Here is a 26,650-nt window from a genome sequence, read left to right on the forward strand (position 1 = left end):
GGCGCCCGCTCATGACGTCACTGCGCTGCCAAGCCGTAGTGACGTCTTGCTCTTCCGGTGACCTTCAGGGCCCGTGGACGTCGGCACCCGGCCCCTGCCTACGCGCTGATTGGTTGCGCCCCGGACAGCCCCATCCCCAGCTTCCGCTAGCCTTCGGAGGTGGTCACCTGCGTCCTGCACTTCGCCTTCTGGACGTCTAGCCGTCGGGAACTTACCATGCCGCGTGGAAGCCGGAGCCGCACTTCGCGCGTGGCGCCCCCAGCCAGGTGAGGCCCCGTGGGGCGCGGGGCCCCCGCCTGGACGCCCGGCTGCTGGCTGCGGGACGCGGGGTCGCGGGGCGGGCGGGTTAGGGTGCCGGGAGCGCAGGGCACGGCGTCTCCTGTTGTGGTGCGGGACTCGCCGGTGCGGCTGTCACGCCGGGGCGCGTGCTCACCCGGGCGCTCCGCGGGAGGGTCTTGCGGGGAGGGGACCTGAAGGCTCCGAGGGCCTGACCTGGGCTAAGGGTGGCGCAGCAGTGTTTGACGCTCCGGTGGGAATGCTGGGAGCGCCGGTGGCCGCGTGTGGGAGCCCCGGTACGTGCTGCAGCCCGGCAGTCGCCGGCGCTGGCCGCCTTCCAGTCCAAAACGAGATGCCAGCCCAAACTTCTCCCCAGCCGAGTCTCCTGTGGTTTGAGGACGGGTCTCGCGGTTTTGCCCAGGTTGCTCCCGCACTCGTCCCTAGCGACCCTCGGGTTCGGTTTCCTGGGGACAACCCAGGGCTAGAGCCTTCGAATGTAGCTGGCACGGTGAGGCTCGCTTTGGTTCTACTGAGATTCTGATATCCCCCAACATAGCCTCTCTAAAGAAATTTTCTCCTGGCCAGGCACCTGTAATCCCAGCGACTCTGGGGGCTGAGGCAGGAGGATGGCAAGTTAAAGGCCAGCTTCAGCAATTTAGCAAGTTTGGAAGTAAAGAATAAAGCACCCCCTGATTCAATCCCCAGTGCAAACAAAAGAAAATGAATTTATTCCTTAATATTTAATATAACTTAATTTTTTTTTAGCCCACTGTAGCAAAAGGCATCATGACATTTTAAATTATATGAAGTAATTCTTGGAAGTTTCAGTAGAACTTAAGCTCCACCAAGGCAGAGGTTTTTGCCTCTGTTATATTCCCAGCCTCTGCAATACTGCTGCCTAATGTTTGAGTAGATGAATTCTAGATTTTTTTCTTCCTTCATTGTCTTCTTGGTGGCACCAAAGACTGATGCAGGTGCTTTAGTGCTGAGCTTCCCCGCCCTTTTACTTTTTTCATTATGAATGTTGGAATAAATGTGTTTTGAAAAGATTCTGTGACCTATATGAAAACTTTGAAATGGTTGCAGGAGTGGGGATGGGAAGAGAGTTCATTTTTAAGTTGACAGTTCACAAAACCAGTTAGAAGTACTTCATCCTTGTTCCTTTTTCTCACAGCCGGGCCCCTCAGATGAGGGCTGCACCCAGGCCAGCACCAGCAGCTCAGCCACCAGCTGCAGCCCCACCAGCTGCAGTCGGGTCTCCTGCTGCAGCACCCCGGCAGCCAGGTCTGATGGCCCAGATGGCAACCACTGCAGCTGGTGTGGCAGTGGGCTCTGCTGTTGGGCACACACTGGGCCATGCCATCACTGGAGGCTTCAGTGGAGGAGAGCCCGCAAAGCCTGATATCACTTACCAGGTATGTTTGGAGAAAATATAATTGTTTATAAGTTCTTTATGCCTAGGAATTGTCTTTAAGGTTAGAATCTACAATACCATTAATAGAAAGTGTGTTGTCAAAAGCCCTATTAGTGATTCAGACCAATACCAATAAGTACTGTACAAATTGTGTTTCTTCCCAAGGTGTACAGTTGGGACAGTCCAGCCTGACTCCCTGTAAAATAGCCATTTTCCCCTTCAAATATTTAATCTCAATGATTTTTCTTATTAATCTAATCTCAATATTAAGTAATCAAAAATTTGCTTTGTGATCCCTTGCCTGATATTTTCCAGCACCTTTCTGAAGTGTGTGGATTTTCTTTACTAATGAATACAAGTTGGGACTCTATAATTCTGGTGTTCTTGAAACTTACCTCTATTTTTCCCATAGTAGTCCCATTTTTCCTCCATCGAGTTTCATTGGAACTTTCTTTCTTTCTTTTTTGCCCGTGTGGGTGTTGTACTAGGCTACCTCCCCGGTATGTTTTATTTGTATTCTGTTCATTTAGTAGGGCCTCACACATGCTGGGCAGATGTTTTATCACTGAACTATAACGACAGCCCCATTTAATCTTGATGTGCCCAGATAACCATTCTGCCTTATTTGCTTTTGTATTCATGAAACTTTCTTATTACAGCTGAAGTTTTATTAAAATTCACTTGCTTTCTGCCTCTTGATATTTTTCACTTTCAGTGTTATTATGTGGACACTTTGATTAATTTGTATTTGATCCTGGTTGTTTCCCTAGTTAACTGCAAAAACTGTAGCGATTTTCTTTCTCAGTAGTTACCAAATGTTTTGCCTTGACTTTACAGGAGCCTCAGGGAACCCAGCCAGCACAACAGCAGCAGCTTAGTGACCCTTGCTTTTATGAGATAAAACAATTTTTGGAGTGTGCCCAGAACCAAGCTGATGTTAAGCTCTGTGAGGGTTTCAATGAGGTGTTGAAGCAGTGCAGAATTGCTAATGGTAAGTGATTGAGCAGGCTTGCATGTGCTCAGTTCACAGTAGTATTCCTGAGCCTGTGGTACTTAGGGAGTCTGTTGATAAATTACACCAACAAGTTAGAAGAAGTATTGTTTAAATTTCTCTGTGCTTTCACCAGCTGTGTTCTAACTATGACTCTTCCTTAAGCAAGTATAAATGCCAGATCTTGTTATGTTTTACTACATGTGAGTGGTCTCTTAGCCTTAAGGCTGTGAGTATAAAATTACATTAAGTTCCTCAAACTCTTGAGATTGGCTTTCTGAAATTCGTAGTCAACTTACTTTTGTGTAAGTGTCTCTTGCCTGTTTTAAGAATTTTATTTTTCCTCCTTCATTTAGGTAGGAAGAAGGGGAAAATTTTAAATCCTTTTAGGTGGTTGAAATATGGAATTAAGAGATTGCCTGTCCAAGAGTGTCAGAAGACTTGTTGACATTACATACAGTACCATAGTAGCTGAATTTCTCCCTCAGAACTTTGTTCCTAGAAGCACACGCACCTTGTCTTTTTTGTTGAGGCAGCTGGAGAGTTGAAACTTTGTTAGTTGAAAGAAGCCTTCAGTAGCTTATCTCAGACATTTGTTTTGTCAGTATCTGCAGCCAGTGTATTTCTAACTTACATTTTCTGTTTGCAGGATTAGTCTAATCAAGAAGTTCATATTGAAGAATTGGAAAATCGGCTTTGATGACCAGGTTACTTTAACATAAAAATGTAATTGATAATGAAAGTATGAATATAAAACTGCAATATAAAGCCTCATTTAATAGCTTCAGTTTTTGTGAATGGCAGCAAATGAGTATTCTAACTGTATGGAAGTTCAGAGTTGGGACTGGCAAATATGTGGCCTCCTGAAGTCAGCTGTTCTGATGTTCTTTGAGTATTAGAATAAAATGGGGGCTGGGGATGTGGCTCAAGCGGTAGCGCGCTCGCCTAGCATGCGTGCGGCCTGGGTTCGATCCTCAGCAGCACCACATACCAACAAAGATGTTGTGTCCGCCGAGAACTAAGAAAAAATAAATAAATGTTAAAATTCTCTCTCTCTCTCTCTCTGTCCCCCCCCCTCACTCTCTCTAAAAAAAAAAAAAAAAAAAAAAAAAAAAAATAGAATAAAATGATTTTTTTCCTGAGGTTTGTGGTGAAGGTCGGTCTTTAAGTATGAGTTCATAAATTAGATCTGCATGCCGAACATGATGAATCTCACAACCGAACACAGTAGTCTCCACGGGTCTCCATTCCACTCTTCTCTAGGCTTTGGATGCTAAATTAGTATCCACCTGGAGGGTCTGACAGCTGCCTGAGGGGTGTATCAGGAGGAGCATGCAGGCCTGCCTTGGGGGCTGGTGTGTGAGGGCCAGGTAGTATGCGTGCCTAGCTGCCTGAGGCCTCAGGTTTGATCTCCAGCACCACAAAAAATAACAAATCCTAAAAAATACTGTTGTAAAAGAGGGACTGGCAAAGGAGATGCAGCCTCAGGCTTCCTACTGGATGGGTTTCCTAGGGCCAGGTCAGTACTAGGTTGTCCCCCAGTGTGTCCACTCACCTCAAACTCCCCTCCCTGTGCCCCAGGTCATTTTTAAGTTTTAGATGACACAACACCTTTATTTATATGTGGTGCTGAGGAATGAACCTAGTGCCTCACAGCGCACAGCTCCAGACCCCTCACGCCATTTTTAAGTGAAAGAAACTTAGCTATATCCCTCGTGGAAAGCTCAAATTTTCATTTTCTTTTAGGAGTTAATCTTCCCTCATTTTCTGCAGTTTGTATTCTCAAAAGTACCTTTCAGTCATGGTGTAGCTCAGTGGCAGAGCATTTGCCTAGCATGTGTAAGGTCCTGGGTTCAGTCTCCAGCACCATATAGACAAACTGTTGCTGAACCTAGGACATGTCCTTGTCCCTGATCCAACAACGAGGACATGGTTTTGAGAAAAAGGAATAAGGTTTATTGCTGGGCTGAGGGTATAGCTCAGTTGGTAGAGTGCTTGCCTCACATGCACAAGGCCCTGGGTTAAAAAAAAAAAAAAGGTTTATTGGTTTGCAAGCAAAGGAGAAACACAGGGGACTCCTGTCCTACAGGCTGTGATTCTGCCCCTCAGCCAGAGCCTCTTAAAGAGATGACTCAAAGGCCACATTCCATGTGTTCTCTGGAGTTGCAATTCACTTGTGAATTTGGGAGATAGACATTTCTGAGATCTTCTGGTACCCCCCAAAGTCTGGACTACTTTGTTCCTATGGTGGGTGTGTACTCAGGACAGATTAACTCTTGTCTAGATTAGGGAGAGGGGGAAAGATTAAGGAGGAGCTGGGAGAGAGGAGGAGAAAGAAATGTCCATTTTTAAAATAATTAGTAGGGGCTGGGGTTGTGGCTCATTGGTAAAGTCAGTTTCAACTCCTTTCTTTTTTGTTTTTGTGGTGCTGGACTGAACCCAGGATTTTGTGTATGCAAGGCAAGCACTCTCAACTGAGCTATGTCCCCCGCCCTTTATCTCCTTTCTTTATGGCAATTCAGAATGTGAGTTGATGGGCTGATGTGAAAAGACTCCTGGCTCCCACTGCATTGGCTTAGTGTAGGCCTTTCTACTACTTACGTGGTGACCTCAAGCAAGTCACACTAGAATGCCTAATACCAGGATTCTTGGGTCCTGTGAGACTGAAATCCTTTTAAAATGCTGTGTGAAACACTGTGTGACAACATTCTTCCCCACTTTGGAATGTTAGGGGTTTGAGAAAAGACATAGGGTGGTTATAAGGAGAACAGGTGTCGGCCTGGCACAGTGGTACATGCCTGTGATCCTAGAGACTCCAGAGGCTGAGACATTGTTGTAAATTCTAAGCCAGCCTCAGCAACTTAGTGAGGCCCTAAGCCTTGGAATTTGTCTCAAAAAGAGAAAAGGGCTGCAGATGTGGCTCAGTGGTAAAGTACCCCCTGGGTTCAATCCCCAGTGCTCCCCCCCTAATAAAAGTGGGTATCCACTAGATGCCAGCACATTGCAAATCTCATTCCTAGTTCTGTCCATCCCTTAAGATGGAACCAGTCTCAGGGGCACCCTGACATTTTTTGGCATGTGGGACTCTTTCCAGTACAAGAAGAGTGACTTGCTCAAGGTCACCAGGTAGGTAGGTGAGTAGAAGGGAGGGTGTTTCAGATAAATCTGTGGAAGGCATAGCAGAGGTGAGCTCCCCAGGGGAGGGTCCCTAAGCTTTGAGGCCTGTCTTCAGGAGGGGCCCACACAGAAGGCAGTGCATGCTGGTGTCTGCCCTGTGACAGTTGCCACACCTGTGTACCAAGCTGTTCTTGACATTCAGGGGAATCACTCCCAGTGAAATGTGCATATTCCTGACAATTCTGGCTTTGCCTCCTCTGGGCCTGGAAGCCCGGTGAGCTCCAGAAGGAAGACCTTGCCTCGCTGTCCCATGGTCCTGGGCCTCCTGCACCTCCCTTGCCCTCCACCAGGGGTTGCCCTTGGCAGGATTTGGCCCTGGGCCTAGCCCTGCTGAGCCTGGCCTGCATCCCAGGCTTGCAGTTGTGATTTATTTTTGGCACTTCAGCTTTCCGTCATCAGTTAGCAAAACTCCAAAGAAAAGCACAGGATATCTTACTCCGGCCACAAGTGTCTGCTCAGGACACAGCTTCAGCCTTCTGTTGTCCCTTCTCCTCCAGGGGCTCTGGGACCTTTGGGATTCTTCTCACATTCACTCAAGGGCCTGCCAAGACTAACAGGTGAGTGGCCAAGCAACAGGTGGGAGAGGGAGGCTGCAGGTAGATAAATCAGAGCTCCTGGGCCCATTAGGCCCATTTTTCTTCCCTTCCAAATGCAGATAGGCCTGGGAGTGTGGCCACACCGATTCCTGAAACACTGCCGGGGAGTCTCTACACAGTGGCCCTGGTGACTGCTTTCCAACTCTAGCTTTGGGGGAGGGCTGTTATGTTCCTAAAAGACCCAACCACCCACTCCTATTTGGGAATCTTCTCCAAAGGGGCTTGGGAAAGATGTGAAAGGCTGATGGGCAGTGGATAGGAACACAAAGTTGGCTCTGCTCAGGCCTCCGAGCAGAGGGACACACACAACACACACACCAGAAAAGGTGAGCGCAGCAGGACCTGGCCCACTTGGTTGTCAGGGAATGGCCTCCTGGCATGGGTCCAGATATATCCTCTGCCCATGGAGGCCTGGGGAAGGGAGGAGCCTGGTGCTCCTCAGTTTCGAGATGCACGAATGCCCATCTTGGGAACTTGGAAGGACTTGCCAGAAAAGGGGCTTGTTTGGGGGAACATACTCTCCCAGGCTCTGTTGGTTGCTGACGGGGCAGAGGAGACCTTTGTGCAGTCCAGCCCTTGCTCCTGGCAAGGAGACTGTTGTTATTCTAAGCCTCCCTCTGGTAACCAGGCACCCAGTAGCAGGGACGCCAGGCCTTCTGGAATGGTCAGCCTGGGTCCTAAGGCAGCCAGGGCTGCTGGTTGGCTGGTCAGCAAATCAGCCTCCCTGAGAGACCAGGGTGTGATAGATGTAGGGTCAGAGGCAGCTTGTGTCCATTCTCTATCTTCCCCTCTTCCTGTTGTCTGCACCTGTCAAAGCCTGCACCTGAGGTAGGAGCCCAGTTCCCTGGTCAAGTGGGCCTTCTCGGCTCCCTAGGTACAGGTTCGACTTTCCTGACTATGCTGCCCCACACTGCAGAAGAGCCACACCGGCTCAACAGTCCTCCCCATTGTTAGGTAGGACCCTGGACCACAGGCTTCCCTACCCAGCCATGGACTCCCATTTTAGGAGCAGTATCTGCCACACCGGAGCACAGAGGGCAGAGGTGATGGACGCATCCTAGGGGAGGTCACAGTCCAACGGAGATGACAGCATACACTGGCAGATTGTTCCAGAGGCTGAGCCGGGACTCGCCACCCAGCTCTGCATCCCTTAGAGCACCTGGCTCTGTGCTTGGCCAAGCATAGGCATTATGTTCTACAAAATGAAAGATGGGATGAGTGGATGAGGGAGGGATTACAGAAGCCCTGGCTGTGGGCAAAGCAAGAGAGGAGCAACAAGAAGGGCTTCCTGAAAGGAAAGGAGGCATGATGAACAAGGATCAGAATGCAAGCACCAAGTCAGGGTTCTTGCCTCTTCCACAGTTGCAGAAGAAAAACAGGACTGATCTAGTCTCCTTCAAAGGCAAAGTAAATTGCACATTAATTTGCCCTCTGTGGTTTAGCTTGGCTCTTTCTAAAAACAAGGATGTGCTGGCCTCACTAGAGCTAACCTGATCTCTTGCCCAGGGCTAAGCCTGGGCTTGGCCAACAATTTGCTAACCCCATCTGTGACCATAAGGAGCCTCAAGTGTCCTGAGGGTCACAGGAGCATTAGCTAGTGGGAAGAAGCAAGCTGGGCTCTTTCCAAAGCTCCCAGCAGAGAGGAAGAGAAGTCACAGGGAGGAAAGGTGGTCATCACTGGGGGACCAGAAGGGGCTGGGCAGTCAGAGGCAGCTGGATTTTTTCACTAATATTTATTTTGAACATTCACTATAGGCCTGTCCTGTGCCAGAAGGTATAACGATGAATGAGAACTGGGCACGGTGATCAACACCTGTAATCCCAGAGACTCAGGAGTTTGAGGCAGGAGGATTGCAAGTTGAAGGTGGGACTCAGCAACTCAGCAAGGCCCTAGGGCCTTAGTGAGATCCTATCTCAAAATTTAAAAATCCTTGAAAAAGGGCTGGGGACATGGATCAGTGGTGAAGCAAGCCTGGGTTCAATCCCCAGTACCAAAAAAAAAAAAAAAAAAGGGTGAATGAGAAACAGTTCCAGCTCTCAGGAGCACACCACCAGTGTCAGGAGGCTGATGGCTTCTTTCTGTTCTCCTTTAGGGACCCTGGGACTCACCCTGAGGAGCTACTATGACGCGGGATGAGGGGCTGCCAGACTCTCATTCCACACAGGGCTTCTACGAGAACTATGAGCCCAAGGAGATTCTGGGCAGGTAGGAGCCACACTGTCCTGAGGAGTGCGTCTGGGCTCCAGCAGGCCCTGTGGGCTGTTCCATCTCTGCTAACCCTGAACACCAACCCGTGTCCATCCCCTAAGCACTGAACCCTTGGAGAATCCTTCAGCTTAGGGGCCTGCCCTCCTGAATCCAGGACAGGAAAGAGGAATGAGATCAGAGATGTTTCCCGCAAAAGATTCCCAGGTGCTGTTGTTCAGCACATCCAAACCTGGCCTTGGGCTGGGGGTTAGGGTCAGGGATTCTAGGGAAGGCTGTGGCCCGGGGAAGGTACCCCTTCTCTCTACCTGCTGAGGAGGAGCACTGAGCCTGCCTTGCTATGCCCAGCTCTAGGAAAATCACCCCTGTGCCTTTATTTCTTCACCCCATCTCCCCCCAAAACTCACAGGGATTTGGGGAAAGTGTGAATTACAAGGGCAGAACATCCTGGCCCCAGCCTGGACCTGGGACTCCCCTGGGGTAGGGTCCCTTTTGTCATCTGTGCTCTGCACGCTAGGGGAGTCAGCAGTGTGGTCAGGCGCTGCATCCACAAGCCCACATGTCAGGAGTATGCTGTGAAGATCATCGATATCACCGGTGGAGGTAGCTTCAGCCCCCAGGAAGTGCAGGAGCTGCGAGAGGCCACACTGAAGGAGGTGGACATCCTGCGCAAAGTCTCTGGACACCCGAACATCAGTGAGTGACAGCAGATACTCTGCCAGGATCCTGCTCTGAGAGCCCAGGAAGGGCCATGTGACCCACTGAGTGGCTGCCCAGACTGAGGGTCTGCAGCCTCAGGGCCCCATGGCTTGGAGTCACCAACCAGCCCTTCGCTGCCGACACCAGGGTCACAGGCAGGGCTGGAGTGGGTAGGGGTGGGAAGGTGGAGTGTCAAGTCCCAGGCCTGCCCATGTCCAGGTTGACTTCCTCTGATCACCAGCCTGCTCCCTCCACGTTCCCCCAGCTTTCATCCCCCATGCCCCTGTACCCTGCCCCCTGCTACTTGAAACCAGCTAGATGTTTCCATTTCAGTACAACTGAAGGACACTTATGAGACCAATACCTTCTTCTTCCTGGTGTTTGACCTGTAAGTACCCAATCCTGCAGCCAGCCACACCGGGGCCTGCTGGAGAACCTCCACTCTGGCTCCTGCCCAGGCTGCCAGGCTTTGAAACCTGGGTCCACCACATATGGGCCAAGTAGTTTCTCTCAGTATTGGTCTTCTTATCTGTCTTATGGGAGCAATATTGGCACCGTGCTTGGCACAATGTAAGTGATACTGATTATTAACTGCAGTGACAGTTGTGCTGGGGGCCCCTCCATATTTATTCTAGACATGGAGGACATGACAATGGAAGGGCCAGACCAGGTTCTGACTTGTAGTCGAGTACATGTACATGCACATAAGGCACAGCAAAGGGTTAGGGGGACCAGGACTTCAGGCAAAGTCTCCAGGAGGTGACTTGAGTAGAGGTGTAGGGGGAAGGCATGGAAGGACCAGAGCAAAGGCCCCGAGCAGATCTCCAGCCAAGGGAAGAGCTGGCTCGTGGGCTCCGTGGCCAGGATCTGCAAGGCCCCTGAGTAGGGGGAGTGAGCTTGTGCAGAGCAGCCCGATGTGAGGCTGGAACCAAGGAGCAGGTGCTGCAGGCACTATAGCCTTGATAACCCTAACCCTGACTCTCCCCGGAGGGCCTGGTGCACCTGGGTAGGTGCTCCACCATGGAACTGTTGGTTTCTGATGAGGATCCCAGTGGCAGGATGTGAGTCAGCAGTGTGGAAGGCAGAGGCTGCATCCAAGATGTGGTTCAAAGGTCAATACCATTAGTATCAAGATTACCCCTTTGCTTGAGCTCCTTGTCACTGAGTGTCAAGTGTGAGCAACACAAAGTATTCTATGAACTGTGTTCAAACTTGTCATCATCTTTGTTATTAAAGCTTCCCAGGGAAGGGAATGCCCTGCTCCTTGTTCCCCTCCACTGCCTTTTCACTGAGAATGTCAACCTCTGCAAAAACAAGTATGATTTCTCCATATACAATAGTTTTAGGGACAGGGGTTACTTGAGAAATTATTCAAGTAAGTTATGTATTGCTGAAATATTTCACATTGTAGCTATATTATGTTCAGTATTATTTTTAAAAAATTTTAATTAATTAATTAAATTTGTGGTGCTGGGAATGGACCAGGGGCCCTTTACCACTGAGCTACATTCCCAGCCCTTTTCATTTTGTATTTTGAGGCTGGGCCTCACTAAGTTGCCTAGGCTGGCCTCAAACTTTCAGTCTTCTTGCCTCAGCCTCCTGAGTCTCTGGGATTACAGGTGTGTGTCACCACACCAGGCTTACTGACTTAGAGTAACAATTTAGCCTCACATGTAAGCATAAATACATGGTTAGCTCCGGGAAGGTAGAGCCCACTGAGGTGCCGTGCATGGCCTCCAGTGTTCACTGGCCAATCATTGCTGCTGCTGCTGATAGTGAGTTCTCCTAGTATCTTTCAAATGAACTAAAATGATAGAGACTGGGGCTGGAGGTGTATCTCAGTGATTAGAGTGCCTGCTTAACATGTGGGAGGCCTTGGGTTCAATCTCCAGCACTGGAAACAAACGAGGATAAAGACAGGATTCACACATTACCTTTTAGGAACACATTACAGGTACTGTGTAAAACGAGGCTCACCTCTGTAAATTCTAGGTCATCTCAAAAAGACACCCTTTCCCTTCTCAAGCTGCCAACCAAGCTGAAGGTTTTCTTCCTCTCTGTGATGCTGGCCACAAATCTGTTCCTCCATTCACTCTCCTCCCCATGGGGATCCCTTGACCCTTGGAGGGGTGGGAAGGAGGGACAGGATGTGCCTTTTCCTACTTAGTCTCGGCAGATTCTCTGAAGACCCCTCCAGACTTGACCAGCTGCTGCTCTCCCCAATCTGCAGCACCTGCACCATCCTGTCCCACCTTTGGGGGTAGCTCAAATGTCTTTAACCTTTGAAGAGGCTGCTTGGGGAATCTATTTTTGCTGTTGCCCTCAGGAGCCCTCAGGGCATAACTAGATCATTCTAGCAGAGACCCTTTCAAGATCCTCCCAAGAGGTAAGGAGATTGAGTGGCAGTTCTTGACCCTGTAACAGGCAAACTTCCCAACATTCAGTGTTGATTCCTCCCATTTGTCTCCTGGGAAAATTCCGGATACTCGAGTCCTTCTGATCTGCACCTGGAACCCTGGGCTCAGGGGGCCTTTTGACCTCCAGCTTTGATCTGGGTTCTGACAGGTCCCAGCCTATGATGGCACTTCCACAGACAGGGACCCCGGCACTGGTGTGCATCCCACCTTTCCAGTCTCCTCTTTTCTTCCAATTCTTGCCAAATTCTGTACTCACTCCCCCAGTTCCTCTCCCCAGACTTGGGTCCTTCAGGAGGAGTGGCAGCCCATCTTGTCCCTCTGGGAGCAGGGTGAGGGGTGATCTTGGGACAAGCATGACTAGAACCTGTTCCCACAGGATGAAGAGAGGGGAGCTCTTTGACTACCTCACTGAGAAGGTCACCTTGAGTGAGAAAGAAACCAGGTGAGGGTCTGTCTGCCCCTCTTTCCAGGCCCTTCCAGTGTCCTAGCAGCACAGGTGTGAGGTCTAGGAGGCATGTGTGCCCTGTCTCAGCTTGGAGTGTGCACTGCTGTCTTGGTGCCCTGCCTCCCTGGCTGGGTCTGGACCCTCCCAGCCTATCCCAAGCCCTCCTCCCTGTGCTGGCAGTGTGGCTGGTATGTGAGCTTTGCTCTCCCTGCTACTACCTGACCCTGCAGAGTAGAATAACATGGGGTGGAACGTGGTCTGTCTTATGGAGTGTTTGATTTGTGTGTCTACAAAGCACCAATCAAACATCAATACAGGAGTGAAAGAAAGACATGTAGAACAGAGGACAGAGGACGGAGACTAGGGTGGGGGAAGGGTGGGTAACGGGGACTGAAATGGAGTCAAATTCCATGCATGTATCATTTTGTCAAAATGAGCCCAACTATTATGTATAACTATAATGCTCTAGTAAAAGAAAAAACACAGCCAATTAAAAACTTTAAAAAGGAAAAAGAAAGGAGCAACATATGTGCCCACCCTAGAAAGATCATGAGAGCCCTGCTGGAAGTGATCAGTGCCTTGCACAAGCTCAACATCGTACACCGGGATCTGAAGCCTGAGAACATCCTCTTGGATGACAACATGAATATCAAGCTCACGGACTTTGGCTTTTCCTGTCAGCTGCAGCCGGGAGAGAAGCTGAGAGGTCTGGTGACATGCCAGGGGCTCAGGCTCTCTGAAGCTCTCTGGTCCTAGTCAGTTCTCCAGGACCAGAGAGCCTGGGTTTCTCCCCGCCATTTTCCACTAGAATAAAGTCCTGCCAGTGGAGGGCTAGGTGCCTCTTCAGGTTGAGTCCTCTTTCTGGGACTGCGCTGAGCCAGGTTGCCACTGCCTAAGCTCCAGGCTGGGATGGGTAAAAGGGAACCAAAAGGCAGCCCTTGGTCCTGTGTGAACCCTGCCCTCAGCCCTGAAGTTGGCCAGTGTTAGGCCAACCCCAGTCCCAGCCCCACTTCCCTTACTTCTCCACTATATCTTTGGCCTTCCTCTTCTAAGTGCCTTCTGCTGACTGGTCCTGACAGTAACTCTTCTGCAGAGGTCTGTGGGACCCCCAGTTACCTGGCCCCCGAAATCATTGAGTGCTCCATGAACGATGACCATCCAGGCTATGGGAAGGAGGTGGACATGTGAGTGCAGGAGGTGGGGAGGGAGGAGGGACCCATGGGCAGGACTAGGTTGGAACAGAGATGCTCCCTCTCCTTCCCTGATGCTGCTAGGAGGGGCAGCCAGCCCTCCTGCACTCACCTGCCCATCTGCTAGGGATAACAAGCTGCCCTTGCACAACCCAGGTGGAGCACAGGGGTCATCATGTACACCCTGCTGGCTGGCTCCCCACCCTTCTGGCACAGGAAGCAGATGCTGATGCTGAGGATGATCATGAGTGGCAACTACCAGTTTGGCTCCCCGGAATGGGATGATTACTCAGACACCGTGAAGGACCTGGTGAGAGGCCAGGACTCCAGGCTCGTCCAGCATGGCCTGGGGAGGGGTCTTCTGATGTGCTGGGGGGGCCGCCTTGGTGCTCAGCTCCTCTCTTCTGTTTGCTCAGGTATCCCGCTTCTTGGTAGTGCAGCCCCAGAACCGCTGCACTGCGGAGGAGGCCTTGGCACACCCCTTCTTCCAGCAGTACGTGGTGGAAGAGGTGCGGCACTTCAGCCCTCGTGGCAAGTTCAAGGTATTGTCCTTCCCTTGACTTGTGGTCCTAGGGCAGGTGCTGCTGCTCCTGAGGTCTTAGACCCAAGACACCTAGGGGCTCTCACATCCACGCTGTCCAGTGCATTGCTCCTCACCTGGTTCCAGCTCAACTCCTGGCTGCAGAAGAGCATGGCACCTGGCTGGTTCTGTGGGCCAGGACTGTGCAGGGCCCAGTGGGCCGCTTGGGGGATACTCTCAGCGTGGCCCCTAGGCAGGATCGCTCTGATAATGCTGGCAGGCTGGGGATGTGGGGTACTGCGCAGGGCCCAGTGGGCTGCTTGGGGACACTCTGAGTGGCCCCTCGGCAGGATCACTCTGATCATGCTGGCGGGCTGGGGACCTGGGGGGCTGCGCAGGGCTGGGGTTACCCTAGGGGAGCTCTCAGAGCAGGTCCTTCGCAGGCCATCGCGCTAACCGTGCTGGCTGCAGTGAGGATCTACTACCAGTACCGCCGCGTGAAACCGGTAACCCGGGAGATCGTCATCCGCGACCCGTATGCGCTGCGGCCACTGCGCCGCCTCATTGATGCCTACGCTTTCCGCATCTATGGCCACTGGGTGAAGAAGGGTCAGCAGCAGAACAGGGCCGCGCTCTTCGAGAACACACCCAAGGCCGTGCTCCTCTCGCTGGCCGAGGAAGACTACTGAGGGACGGTGGTGCAGGCAGCCATGAGACCCCGCATTGGCCTGTGTGCGAGGAGCACCAGGGCCCGGCTTGAATCCTTGGATGCAGGCGGCTGTCCCTGCAAGGCCTCCGCAAGCAGCGTGTGCGTGTGCACCGCATAGCGATAAATGTAGAACAGGTGTGGTCTGAAACAACCACGAGTCCTCCTGCTTCTCCACGGCCCAGCCTGCACCATCCCAGTTTCCTTCCATGGGGAGCCAGGGTTACTGACAGTTGGAACCCTTCCTAAGGGTGCCAGGGTGAGGATCAGCCAGGTGTGGTGGCGCGTACCATGATGCCTGCGACTCTGGAGGTTGAGGCAGGAGGATGACAAGGTCAAGATCAGCCTGGGAAACATAGAAAGACCCCTGTCTCAAAATAAATAAAGAGAGCTGGGGATGGGGCTCAGGCAGGCGTAAAGCAACCCTGGGTTCGATCCCCAGTACCAAAAAAGAGAAATATCTGAGATACACAATTGTAAATTTATTGATGTGGTGACATCTGATGACATGGAACAGGTTTTTTGCTAGGGATGTTTTTAGAGGCATCAGAAGCTCCTATACAAGTAAGATATATAATTAACATCAGAAGGGAGCCAGCACAGTGGCAGGCAGCTCAGGAAGCTGAGGCAGGAGAATCATGAGTTCAAAGCCAGCTTCAACAAGAAGCAAGGCTTCACGCAACTCAATGAAACCCTGTCTCTAAATAAAATACAAAAAAGGGGATATGGCTCAGTGGTCAAGGGCCTCTGAGTACAATCCCTGGTACCAAAAAACAAAACAACAACAAAAAAACATCAGAAGGGAAAGCTTCTGGATTATTTGCTTTGTGACTGCCACAATGCACAGCTTCCTGGTAAATTATTTAAGATTGACACTGGGCCCAGCATGGCAGCACACTTGTAAAGTTCAAGGCCAGTCTGGGTAACTTACCAAAATCCTGTCTCAAAATAAAAAATAAAAAGGGCTGGTGTATCTCGGTGGTAGAGCACCTGTAGGTTCTGAGTGTGAGTGTGTGAGTGTGTGTGTGTGTGTGTGAAGCCCATTGCATTAAAAAAATTTTTTTTAGATGTTGATGGACCTTTATTTTATTCATTTATTTACATGTGGTGCTGAGAATCAAACCCACATGGTATGCAAGTGCTCTACCACTGAGTCACATCCTCAGCCTAACCCATTGCATTTTTACAGATAGTTCCTTGAAAGGAGCAAGAAACACTATAGACAGATAAAGGAAGCATTTTCCTTCTACAAAAATCTGCTGGGAAAACAGCTGCCTTAGAAAATTTTGTGTTGAGGAAATGTCAGATCTCTCAATCAGGGAGAAAGGGAAGGTAACAGATTTACAAATGTTTTGGGAACTGCACTTTGGAGCCCTCTGTTCCAACAGTTTTCCTATCTGGCCCTGTATGGTCAATGCTTGGCCTCCAGGGGACACCCAGCTCCCAGTCACTGCAGTCAGGCTCCTTCCCTGAGACAGGGGCAGTTCTCAGAGGGAGAGGCCACCCTGCCTTGGGAAATGCCTGCTGTGGAAGATGGGAAGGGAGGGGAGGGTGTCCCTGAAGCTGCAGTTTAAGAGCTTAGGGTCAGCTGCGTTTGGAATATGGCCAGGGAATGACCTGGGTCTCAGGGGAACTTTTCTCCTGTCCATGCTGCCAGCAACTCACAGCTCCCCGGGCAGGCGGCCTGCTCCTGAAGCACAGCGGAAGCCCAGGTTGTCTGAGGCAGAGTCCGGAGTGTTGCCCATCCTGCCATCAGAGAAGGGGAGAGAAGCCTGTGTTGAGAGGGGCTGGTGGCCATCCCACCCTTCCTGCCCACCCCAGGCTTGCTGAGGCTGGTGTGTCTGAGGCCTGCAGCAGCGTGGCCAGGAGAGACCTGGTATAAGGGCAAGTCCTGGGTTTGATCCCCAGTACCAAAAAAGAGAAATATCTGAGATACACAACTCCTGGGGTGTGGGACAGAGTAGGGTATGCGGAGTGACCCTGAGGGATGGCACTGGAGGACAGGGCTTGGCTATCACTATAACAACCTCCACTGTGGGGGGTTAGAGCAGCATAGCCCCAAACCCTGTAGGCACGGAGTGAAATGACACTGGGGAGGTTACCCTCCCCAGCTTTCCTTCACATGTTACTTCCCTTGCTCTGCAAGGCAGGATGTCAGCATTTCCTAGATTCAGAATCAGAGGCCAGGAAGGCCATGTGTATGGTAGGAGGCGGGTGGGGCAGTCAGCAGAAAACCCAGATTCCTGCTCCAGGCCTTCCTGGTTCTCCACTACTTTGTTCAAAAGAGAAAGGCGAAGAAAACCCAGAAATTTCAAAGCATCAAATAAACCTCTGTAGCCTTGATGTCGTGAGGCCACAGACAGCAGACTCTAAGACCTTAAGGAATCCAGTGGAAGGAGCTGCAGAGGTTATCAGCTAAATTAAACCTGTAGATGCTGAAAGAGGGTCCTGGAAGGGGGTTCAGGAACTCTACCAGCCAGGTGCCACCACTAAACATCTGTGTGAAATAAGGAGGCCCCAGGACCTCCTGAGCCTTTTTTTTCTTGATTGTAAAGCAAAGGATTATAAAAAATGATTTTTCATGTGCCCATCTACTTGGAGAGTCAGTAATTCCATGTCTACTGGCAATGACCTGATGTGGCCACTCTACCTCCATCCCCCTGCTCCCACCTGCTTAGGGAGGACAAGAGGGATGCCCATACAGTTAGTGGGCCACACAGTCCCCCCTGGGGTGGCGAGCTGGCAGGAAATGCTGCAAGTTGCCCCAGGCCCCTAACTCTTCTTGCCTGTTCCTGTTCTGTGCCCACAACCCTAGCAGAGGCTGGTGCCCAGAAGCAGCGCCCGCATCAGCCGCCTGGGCTCCTGCAGCCAGGACAGACTCCCGGGCCCTGGCTGCTGAGCCGTGTTCCACAGGACCAAGCTCTCACCTAGTGGTGACCCGGGCCCGGTGATTGGCAGAACCATCAATGGTGTCGATCCAGGACGCACCCCGGAGAACACGCATGTCCTGGCCAGCGGCCTGGTAGGGTGATGCGGTCCACTCCCACACATTGCCCATGAGGTCATAGATCCCTGCAACATAGTAGGAGCATCAGCCAGGCTGGGAAGCACGAGATCCCCCAACCCCTCTGCGGCCTGGGGAGAACGGGCAGCATTAGGACCATCGGCAACTTGGGAGAGAGCCTACCGTAGCTATTCTGTGGGGGAAAGGCATTCACCGGCGAGACTCCGTGGAAGCCATCCTCAGCTCTGTCACCCTTGGGGAATGTTCCCTGGTGGGAGAAATTAACCCTGAAGGGTCTATCAGCCTATTCCAAGACAGGAAACCCTGCCTGGAGGAAAAATCCACAGTCCCCTTGCTGCAGAGCTGGCCCAGAAAGGGGCTGGGGCCATAATCTAAGGCTCCCCTCAGGCTGGGTCAGGAAGAGTGCATTTCTGTGCCCACAGTGGTCCACGTCCAGCCTGTCCTCCTACTGTTGGCTTTCAGAGACCTTCTGCCCTCTGCCTTGATACCCTCCTGCTGTGGAGCTACTAGGAGCGGCATTTCCCACTCTCCTCCAGGTCCTGCACCTGCTGCCTTCGCAGGACCACGGGTACCCCCCTGAGCCTTCTCCCTTCCACCACAACAACCTTAATGCCCTCTCATCCACCCCACCCCACTGTTCCTCTCTCCTACTCTTTACAAGAAAAATCCTTAAAAACGTGACTGATGCTTGCTGTCATAACTTGTTGAGCTCTGTCACCTTTCCTTAACCTGGGGCGTGGTTGGCACCACTGCCTGTAAGCAGCTCTCACACCAGGAGGGTGATGGTTGGTGATCTGTTCAGCGCCACCATGCACTATATCACACTTCTCTCCCTTAATGTGACTATCCTCAGTGCCACGTGTTGCCTCCCTTAAAAACTCAGCAAAGTGGCCAGGTGCAGTGGCATACATCTGTAATCCCAGCTCAGGAGGCTGGGGGAGGAGGATCACAAGTTGGAGGCCAGCTGGGGCAACTTAGCGAGACCCTATCTCAAACAATAGAAAGGACTGGGGTGTGGCTCAGTGGTAGAGCACCTGCCTAGCATGTGCAAGGTTCTGGGATCCATCCCCAGCACCACACAGACAACCAACAAAAACATAAATAGGTCATTATAACTGCAGACCCTCTTTGATGCTTTCCCTAACAGGCTGGTGAGGAATCCCCCAACTCTAGAGCCTCTAGCCATCCTCTAAAAGGTAGATGCCTGATGACTCCCTGCTGGGAACAAACCTGGGCCTTGGGAGCCAGACAGGGGCTCCCCTCCTGTTTTCAATCTTTACTGACAAGAGCACGTGACCTGGGCTGACCCTGAGCCCACAGACTCCCCCCTGACTGCTGATGCGCAGGTTATCTGTGTAGATGAGGCAGCACCTTAGCCATATGGCCCAAGCCTGGGCTCAGGCTGGAGTCCACCCTCCTCCACCCTTCCACATTTGATGAATTATCAAACCCTATCCACCTTCTCACACATCCTTCTCCCATTTGGCTTCCTCTCTTGATCCTGTTTCCACTTAATTTGAGAACTGATGACCCCTGGGTCACTTCCATAGCCTGGGACTCAACACATCCCGTCACATCTGCAGTTCTACCTCACCTGCTCCTGCACAAGTCAGCTTCAGTGCATTTCTTCCTGACTCAGAATGATGATGCTCCAGCGCACACCTGCAGCCATACACTGCGTGCCCAGCAAGCCCAGGCCTTGGATTCCTGGGTTCCGTTCCCAGAAACAAACAAGTAAACCCCTGCTGGCTCCTCAACCTGCTCTTTTCCTATCTCCTGTAGCCCCTTACTTCCTGAAATGGCCACACCTCTGAACATGCCCTGGTGCTCCCTTGGCTGGGAATGCCTGGACTTTTCACTCGGCAACCTCCTACCTGACCAGCTCCAGCGTCACCCTTTGTGGTAAAGTCTCCCCCACACCCTCTTGTCTTTGTCTTACCAGTGCAGAGTTTTCAGTTCCATCAGGACACAAGCCCTCTGAGCCCCACATCCCCTCCCATGATGCCCACCTCCTGCAGGAGGAGACTGGTGCTGCTGAGGAGGAAGTGGGTCTTACCTGCCACAGGTTGGTACGGTTTGGCTGGAACCGGTTCCCCCATGGGTAGACCTGACCTGTCAGGAGGGCCAGGACACAGGCCAGAAAGGAGAGGAGGAATTGGGAAAGAAAAGCAAAATCAAACAGTGAGAGCACCTGAGGGAGCTGGGAGGTGAGGAAGAGGAGGTGGCTTACTTCTGCCCCACCCAGCCCTGCCTGGGGCACTGGCCTGACCCCCACCCCCAGGGCTCTGCAGTACCCCTTGAGGTGCTGTGATCAGGTCAACCTAGAAGCCTTGTTGCCAGTTCACGTGGAGATGAGTATAGAAATAGAGAGTACATATTGAGAGGTTAGTTCATTGGATTTCAAACAAGAAGCAACCTTGTCCGCCACACTAAGCACCTCAACTACTGATATCCCAGGTATTCGTCTGAAGAGGTGTGGAGGTGTTCAACGTGGGAAACTGTTCTGTATTATTGTGACCTTTTGCACAGCCAAGACTGACCAAGACAAAGCTATAAGCAAGTGGTGCTTTTTGATGTCAACCCCTGCTACTTTGGAAACTGTGCTTTCCCTAAGCTGTGCTGCTCTAACTAGATCTATGGAAATCTAACCTGTACCTATGGAATCTCCAACAACAAAAACGTTAGGTCTCCTTTTCACTCTGTGTTTTCAACCATTCATTTTTTTTGTGGCATTGCGCGTGTGTGTTGGTCTGAGGTGGGTTAGCAATGAAACAACACAGGGAACCCTGGCCCTTCCCCACAGAGAGTTTAAGAAGCACTGCTCTAGGGAGCACAAGCTCTTCCCACCCTCAGAAGTCCCCCAGGCAGGGTGGAATGTGGAGGAGAATAGAGAAGTTGTCTTGACATCTGTACCCTTCAAGCCCCCTCGGGCAGCAAACTCCCACTCTTCCTCCGTGGGCAGCCGCTTCCCCCGCCAGGCACAGTAGGCCTGGGCGTCGTTCCAGCTCACGTGTACCACGGGGAGCTCCAGTCTCTCTCGGATGCCAGAGCCAGGACCTGCAGGCTGACAGCCAGGATTAGGTGAGACAGGCTCTGGGAGCTCATGAAAGTCTGAGGAAGGCTAGGCTTAGGGGGCCTGAGTTAAGTGTTTACCACTAGATGGAGAAAGGAAGTTGGGAGAAACAGCTTGGTGAGTGAGGGATTTCCAGTTAGAAGGCAGACTAAAGGAGAAACAGGAGGGCAACAGGAAAAGAGTGGAGCAGAGGAAATGGGATTGCTTGGCTATTTCCCTGAACTCCCTGTCATCCTTTAGGACTTGATGTGCCTGGCCTGGTGGCTGAGGGATCTAGGGAAGACAGCTTCGAGAATAAGGGAAGGGGTAGAAAATGAGGAATCAACACTTACCTGCCTCCAAAATGCCTTTTCCACTGGAAGCCACCAGAGAACAGGCTGCAAAACAGAAGACACACAGTGGAAGACACTGTGCCCAGGAAAGGCACCTTCCAACAGCCACGGGAGCAGAGCAGAGGCCTTGACTGAGATGGGGTCCCGGTGAGTTGTGGCTGGACTTTGATCAGCCTCACTGCAGAGAGGTTCCTCAAGGTGCTCTCCTGAAGCTTCAGGAAGCACCAACACCTGGTCTTTACCTGGATTCTCTCAGCTTCTCTACACCAGAACCAGCTCAGGGTGAACTTCAGGAGCACTGCTCATCTGACTCTTTCTCCCCCACATGCTGACCAGGCCCCACTCCATCCCTTGGCTGCGTGCCAGGTACTCTCACCTCCATTTGCTGGGTCGCTTTGTTTCTTAGCTCACTGGAGACAAAGTCCTCAAAGACAAAGCTCCACCCGAACATCTCGGCCTCTGTCCGATACTTCTTCTCCCTGACAAACTCCCTGAAGAGAGAGTTTCGCTTGCCAACAGGGTTCCGAGCCCCATTCCTACCCACTCTGGGAAACCTCCTGTGTCCTTGACCTCAGTCACACCCCATAGGTCTCAAGAGCTCCAAAAGATTCACCCTATCACCTGAGCAGGGTTTCTCGTAAGTCAGGATATAATTTGCATTTAACACATATAAAAGATACTGGGCTGAAGGAAGCCCACCAAGTCCCCAGAGTGGCTTTCCCATGGCTGGGTATGGTCTGTGGACTCTAGCAGGCAGACTGCAGGGAGGACTGCACAGCGCTGGGCCAACTCCATAGGACCTAATGGCTGGTGAGCAGTCTCACATTGATACATTATCTTTGAGTGATTGTTAATTATTAAATATTAGTCTACAATGTCACCTTTGTGTTTTTGGACAATCTTAACTCTTTCTTTAGGACAAACCTCTAGAGGTGGAATCACTGAGTCCAAGGGCCTGAGGAATATGCCAATTCTTGCTTCCGAATCAATTTTTCCCTGCAAGGTTTGTTTTTTCCCCTCCTTGGGCCTGGGAAGTGAACCTTGAACATGCTGGGCAAGGTCTACCTCTGAGTTGCTTCCCCAGCCCTTTTTACCCTCAGGCAGCGTCTCACTAAATTGTTCAGGCTGGCCTCAAACTTCTGAACCACTGCCTGAGCCTCTGAAGGAGCTGGGATTATAGACATACACTATACCTGGCTTTCCTGCAAGTTATTTTTATTTTGAACATGTTTTAAGTCTACAAATACGACATATTTTTCAAGAGCATAATGTTAAATTTCATTTCCTATGTTTAATTCTGAAGTCACGCACATATTAATGATATGTTTTTGTTTTCCAAAATTTCAAACAAACATATATAGAAAAGATGTATGAGAATCTCCTTGTGAAAACATTCTTTGAGAAATGACACTGTTTGGTAGTTAAATTTCCGGAGATTTGGGCTGGTACAGAGTTATTCCTTATAGCATTGCAAGGAGTAGGCTACAGAATGTTTCTGTGATTTCTTTATGTATCATCATACCCAGTCTTTTGGCAAGGACCAGCAACAAACAGCATTTTATAGTCAGTTTGCCAAGAAAACTTCCCAGTTCCTGTAAATATGAGATAAACTTCTCAGGATTACAAAATTGGAAAATACAGATTAGAAAGTCACCAAATAGTATTTCTTCCTAATTCATATTACCATGTCCCTGTAGCTACAACTGCTAACAATACTAACATTCAGACTTAGAACTCCCTCCAGAAACTTTCAGTATTGATTTGCTGATCATTCAACAAACACATCTTGAGAGACAAGGAGGTATTGAGCCTGCTACAGGACCTCAGGGGCAAGCCACAGGGGAACAGGGCAGGCAAGGTCCCTGCTTTCCAGAGGACAACATTCTGACCCATTTAAAGTAACAACTGGATTAAAAAAGACAGCCACCAATTATAACATTCCAGAAATTTCCCATATTTACTTTATTGTCTTCCCTCTCTCCCTTTTTTTAAAAAAATATTTTTAGTTGTAGTTGGACACAACACCTTTATTTCACTTATTATTATTTATTAATGTGGTGCTGAGGATCGAACCCAGGGTATCCCATGTGCGAGGTGAGCACTCTACCGCTGAGCCACAACCCCAGCCCCACTCCCTCTCTCTTGAATATAATTTTTCTTTTCCTTTTTTCAGTATTGGGGATAGAACCCAAGGGTACTTAACCACTGAGCAATACCCCAGTCCTTTTCATGTTTTATTCTGAGACAGAGTCTTGATAAGTTGCTGAGGCTAGCCTGAAACTTGTGATTCTCCTGCCTCAGCCTCCCAAGTCACTTAGATTACAGGTGTGTGCCACTGTACCTGGATATAAATATTTTTTGAATATTTCATATATATATCTTCCCCTGCACCATCTACAAGTATCTTTTGGATCATTTCTTTTACCTTACTCAAAACATGGCCTTGGGGAAACTAGGGCAACTCATCATAGCTTCTTAGATTGGGCTGGAGCTATTATATTTGACTCCTAAAACAATGCTGCTTCCTTCAACAAATACAAAGGCAGGGCTGGGGATGTGGCTCAATCGGTAGCGCGCTCACCTGGCATGCGTGCGGCCCAGGTTCGATCCTTAGCACTACATACAAAGATGTTGTGTCCACTGATTAAAAACTGAATATTAAAAAAAAATTCTCTCTGTCTCAAAAAACAAACAAACAAAAACAGAGGCAATTCAAGGGACTTCTAGCTAGTGTGACCCCTCTCCCAGATCTTCCCACCCCTCATCTCCACCTCTACAGGAGGGTTCTTGGAGTGTTTGACTTTGCTGGCATTTCTCAGTTATGCCGTCAGAGGAAAATGTACTGGCTTGGGTCAGTTGGATGTGAGTGCCAAATTCGGTTCTTCCTGCAGAGAGTGGGTCAGGACTCTTGGTCCTTCAGGCTCTCCATGTGAGACAAGCATGGCAAGCCCCACAGTACCAGTGCAGAGATGATATGACACTGAACAAGCTAGTTCCTTTCAGATGTGACAAATGATTAGAAAGAGCCTTTACTTCCCCCGGAAAACACTGATATACCTGAAATCTTGATTGGTGACAGGAAATATGTCGATGGCAAAGGGTTTTACTGTCACCTCATGGATGGGCCCTTCTCCATCTCTGCCATCAGGAGCATCTGTTCCCATCATGAACTTCCCACCAGGCAGCTGGACCATGCTCATTGCCTGTGCATTTCCTGTGGACAAGGAGGGGAGTTACCTGCAATGTGTTATGCAAATGTGTTCACCAGCCAAGTGGTAATGGCTCGATCACATGCACTACTTAGGCACAGCAAAAGTAAAACAGGAGCTTTAAAAATGTGGCTTTAAATTCTTGTTCTGCTACTTAATTTGCTGGGAGAATTCAAGCAAATGACTCAATCTGAGATTCAATTCCCTCATCTATAAAATAGGGATATGGGTTACAATAGTGTGTCAAATGTTGGGGGTGGGAATAAAGCTCAGTGGCAGAGCTCACCTAGCACACACAAAGCCCTGAGTTGGGGTCCTAGGCTCTGGAAAAACCTAGGGGAGGGGAACCCAAGATAAAATAATGTATGGAATGTTGAGCACATGGTAGGTCCTCAGTCACCTCTTCATTTCTCCACATAACCCTTTGCCCCAGCCAGCTAGGCAAATCCAGGAATTATACCCTCAAATATAACAGCACGTTCCACCCTGATCATGCTGTTTCTTCCTCTCCACTTAACACCACCAATCTTTTTTTTTTTTTTTTTTGAGACAGTGTTATTATGTCACACGCTGTTCTCCAATTCTTTGGCTTTAGTGCTCTCACTACCTCCACCTCCTAAATGCTGGACTACAGGCTTGAATGCTCAGTATCCTCACTATCATATCATCTGTTCCAGGAGGAAATGGAAAGGACATCTATTTTGCTAGTGTACCCCTAGCAGTTAGCACAAATGTAAAATATTATAAAAAAAAATTGGATGAACTCCTTTAAAAACATGCTGTTTGGGGCTGGGGTTGTGGCTCAGTGGTAGATGAGAGGCACTGGGTTTGATCCTCAGCACGACATAAAAATAAAGTTCCATTGACAACTAAAAAATAGTTTTTTTAAAAAAGGTGCTGTTTGTCTCAGAAGAAAATCATATAGTAAAAATGATCTTAAACTTATTTCACAGGAACTGGGGCTGGGGCTCAGTGGCAGAGTGCTTACCCAGCATGTGTGAGGCACTGGGTTCAATCATCAGCACCACATAAAAAATAAATAAATAAAATAAAGGTATTGTAAAAAAAATTTTTAAAAAACTTCACAGGAGGAAACCAAAACCCCCAAGAGAGGTGACTTGATGAGCCGATTGATGGCTGAGGGTGTAGCGCAGTGGTCAAGTGTGAGCGGAGAAAGCATGCCAGGGGCTGGGAGAGGGTAGCTGGCCAGCAAAGACAGGACTAGATCCAGGGTCCAGTCTCCACTTCCACAGTGCGGCTCCCAGGAGGAGCACTTCCTGGCTGAACACATCCTTCAGGATTTCCACGGAGGATATCCAAGCACTGTGCATATCCCTAGAGTCCAGTTTCTGGCACTTCTGTCTCATCTGACACACTGACTTCATCCACTTTATTTCCTCAAGAAGTACTTTTCAAGGAAAAAAGAAAGGGAGTGGAATCTCAAATTTAAAAAGTAGTAAAGAAGAACATAAAATTGCAGCGCCCATAAAGGATTCTGCCGTAACTCCGCAAACGAGCTAACTGGGAAAGCACCTGTGAGCTAAAAGGTGCCTCTGGATAGATGGAGACCCTGAAGAGCACCAGCTGGTCGTGTTCCGGCGGTCGCAGTGGGGGGGTGCTGGGCTCGGGGAGGCTTGAGAACCGGGGGCACTTGAGAACCGGGGGCACGGCCCGCACGGAGGGCGCGCCGCTAAGGGGCAGAACCGGCACCGCCCGCCCTCCCTTAAGCGGGGCCACTGGCAAGAGGGATGAGACTCCTCGTGCGCAGCAGGCGCCCCGCAAGAAGGTGAAGCAGCGAATCCCGCCCCCCCCCGTCCCGACACCCACCTAGCCTGAGCCAAGGCACCGACAGGAGCCACAGCGCGGGCACCAAGAGTCCCATGCCGAGGACGCGCGGGGCGCGTATGGAGCGCACTCCATGGGGCCTTTGCGCACGCGCACGCACGCCGGCTGCCGCCCGCACATGCGCACGACTCGAGAGTCCTCGCACCAAGAACGCGGACCCAGCCGAGCGCCGGGCAGGCCGTGGCCTACCGACAGGATGTCTGCGTTCCGCCATTGCCAAGACCACTGCCAGGCACTCGCGGGGACATTGTAGAGCTGTGCGCAAAGCCGGCCACAGCTTCTCCTTGGAGAATGCGGTACTGTCGCTGGCGCCAACAATTCCAGGAAGCCAAAGTACCACGAGCTGACTACAGGGGGCTTGAGTATTTTGCAAAATCATTTTAAGTTGTCAGCCTAAAAAAATTTTCATCTCATCCAGTTGCTCTCGACCACCTCCATCGGTCTTCCAGCCATCCATTTTACCACTTTACACTTGCGCTGTTTCTTGGCCTGCAGCTCACTGGTCTTTCCTATCTACTACCAAGTAACT

The 26,650-nt window shown here is 50.4% G+C and overlaps 3 protein-coding genes across 6 annotated transcripts; 2 read left to right on the forward strand and 1 right to left on the reverse strand.

Moving 5' to 3' along the window:
* Positions 1–69: 69 nt before the first annotated feature.
* On the forward strand, positions 70–3,729 carry Chchd2 (coiled-coil-helix-coiled-coil-helix domain containing 2). Its single transcript, XM_005328551.5, has 4 exons — positions 70–266; positions 1,451–1,691; positions 2,528–2,681; positions 3,331–3,729. Exons 1-4 carry the CDS (start codon positions 217–219, stop codon positions 3,339–3,341), a joined length of 456 nt encoding a protein of 151 aa, XP_005328608.1. The 5' UTR covers positions 70–216; the 3' UTR covers positions 3,342–3,729.
* An 85-nt stretch (positions 3,730–3,814) lies between these two features.
* Positions 3,815–15,097, forward strand: Phkg1 (phosphorylase kinase catalytic subunit gamma 1). Of its 3 annotated transcripts, none has more exons than XM_078023984.1 (10): positions 3,815–6,415; positions 8,548–8,660; positions 9,178–9,356; positions 9,693–9,747; positions 12,153–12,218; positions 12,764–12,927; positions 13,315–13,405; positions 13,568–13,721; positions 13,828–13,953; positions 14,375–15,097. In XM_078023984.1, the coding sequence occupies exons 2-10, from the start codon at positions 8,578–8,580 to the stop codon at positions 14,618–14,620; spliced, it is 1,164 nt and encodes a 387-aa protein (XP_077880110.1). In that variant the 5' UTR covers positions 3,815–6,415; positions 8,548–8,577; the 3' UTR covers positions 14,621–15,097. The 3 variants fall into 3 exon arrangements, with proteins under 3 accessions (XP_077880110.1, XP_077880111.1, XP_077880112.1); XM_078023985.1 differs by lacking the exon at positions 3,815–6,415 and adding an exon at positions 6,434–7,282; XM_078023986.1 differs by lacking the exons at positions 3,815–6,415; positions 8,548–8,660; positions 9,693–9,747 and having other exon boundaries at positions 9,220–9,356.
* A 2-nt stretch (positions 15,098–15,099) lies between these two features.
* Sumf2 (sulfatase modifying factor 2) lies at positions 15,100–26,350 on the reverse strand. Of its 2 annotated transcripts, XM_005328552.5 has the most exons (9): positions 26,104–26,350; positions 24,125–24,281; positions 21,444–21,558; positions 21,068–21,112; positions 20,576–20,726; positions 19,719–19,774; positions 17,825–17,909; positions 17,565–17,709; positions 15,100–16,383 (listed from the first exon to the last, which is right to left on the reverse strand). In XM_005328552.5, exons 1-9 carry the CDS (start codon positions 26,333–26,335, stop codon positions 16,299–16,301), a joined length of 1,071 nt encoding a protein of 356 aa, XP_005328609.3. In that variant the 5' UTR covers positions 26,336–26,350; the 3' UTR covers positions 15,100–16,298. The 2 variants fall into 2 exon arrangements, with proteins under 2 accessions (XP_005328609.3, XP_077880108.1); XM_078023982.1 differs by lacking the exon at positions 17,825–17,909.
* Between the last annotated feature and the right edge of the window lie 300 nt (positions 26,351–26,650).

The sequence above is a fragment of the Ictidomys tridecemlineatus genome, chromosome 10, assembly GCF_052094955.1.
Source record: "Ictidomys tridecemlineatus isolate mIctTri1 chromosome 10, mIctTri1.hap1, whole genome shotgun sequence".
In the NCBI taxonomy this organism is placed as follows: domain Eukaryota; kingdom Metazoa; phylum Chordata; class Mammalia; order Rodentia; family Sciuridae; genus Ictidomys; species Ictidomys tridecemlineatus.

Coding starts and splice junctions, on each gene's coding strand:
- Chchd2 (XM_005328551.5), top strand. CDS start 217: ATGCCGCGTGGAAGCCGGAGCCGCACTTCGCGCGTGGCGCCCCCAGCC. Junction 267..1,450: donor CGCGTGGCGCCCCCAGCCAG/GTGAGGCCCCGT, acceptor TTTTTCTCACAG/CCGGGCCCCTCAGATGAGGG. Junction 1,692..2,527: donor AGCCTGATATCACTTACCAG/GTATGTTTGGAG, acceptor TTGACTTTACAG/GAGCCTCAGGGAACCCAGCC.
- Phkg1 (XM_078023984.1), top strand. CDS start 8,578: ATGACGCGGGATGAGGGGCTGCCAGACTCTCATTCCACACAGGGCTTC. Junction 9,357..9,692: donor CTCTGGACACCCGAACATCA/GTGAGTGACAGC, acceptor TTTCCATTTCAG/TACAACTGAAGGACACTTAT. Junction 12,219..12,763: donor TTGAGTGAGAAAGAAACCAG/GTGAGGGTCTGT, acceptor TGCCCACCCTAG/AAAGATCATGAGAGCCCTGC.
- Sumf2 (XM_005328552.5), bottom strand. CDS start 26,335: ATGGCGGAACGCAGACATCCTGTCGGTAGGCCACGGCCTGCCCGGCGC. Junction 20,727..21,067: donor AAAAGGCATTTTGGAGGCAG/GTAAGTGTTGAT, acceptor CCTGGCTGTCAG/CCTGCAGGTCCTGGCTCTGG. Junction 17,910..19,718: donor ACCGTACCAACCTGTGGCAG/GTAAGACCCACT, acceptor TTCTCCCACCAG/GGAACATTCCCCAAGGGTGA.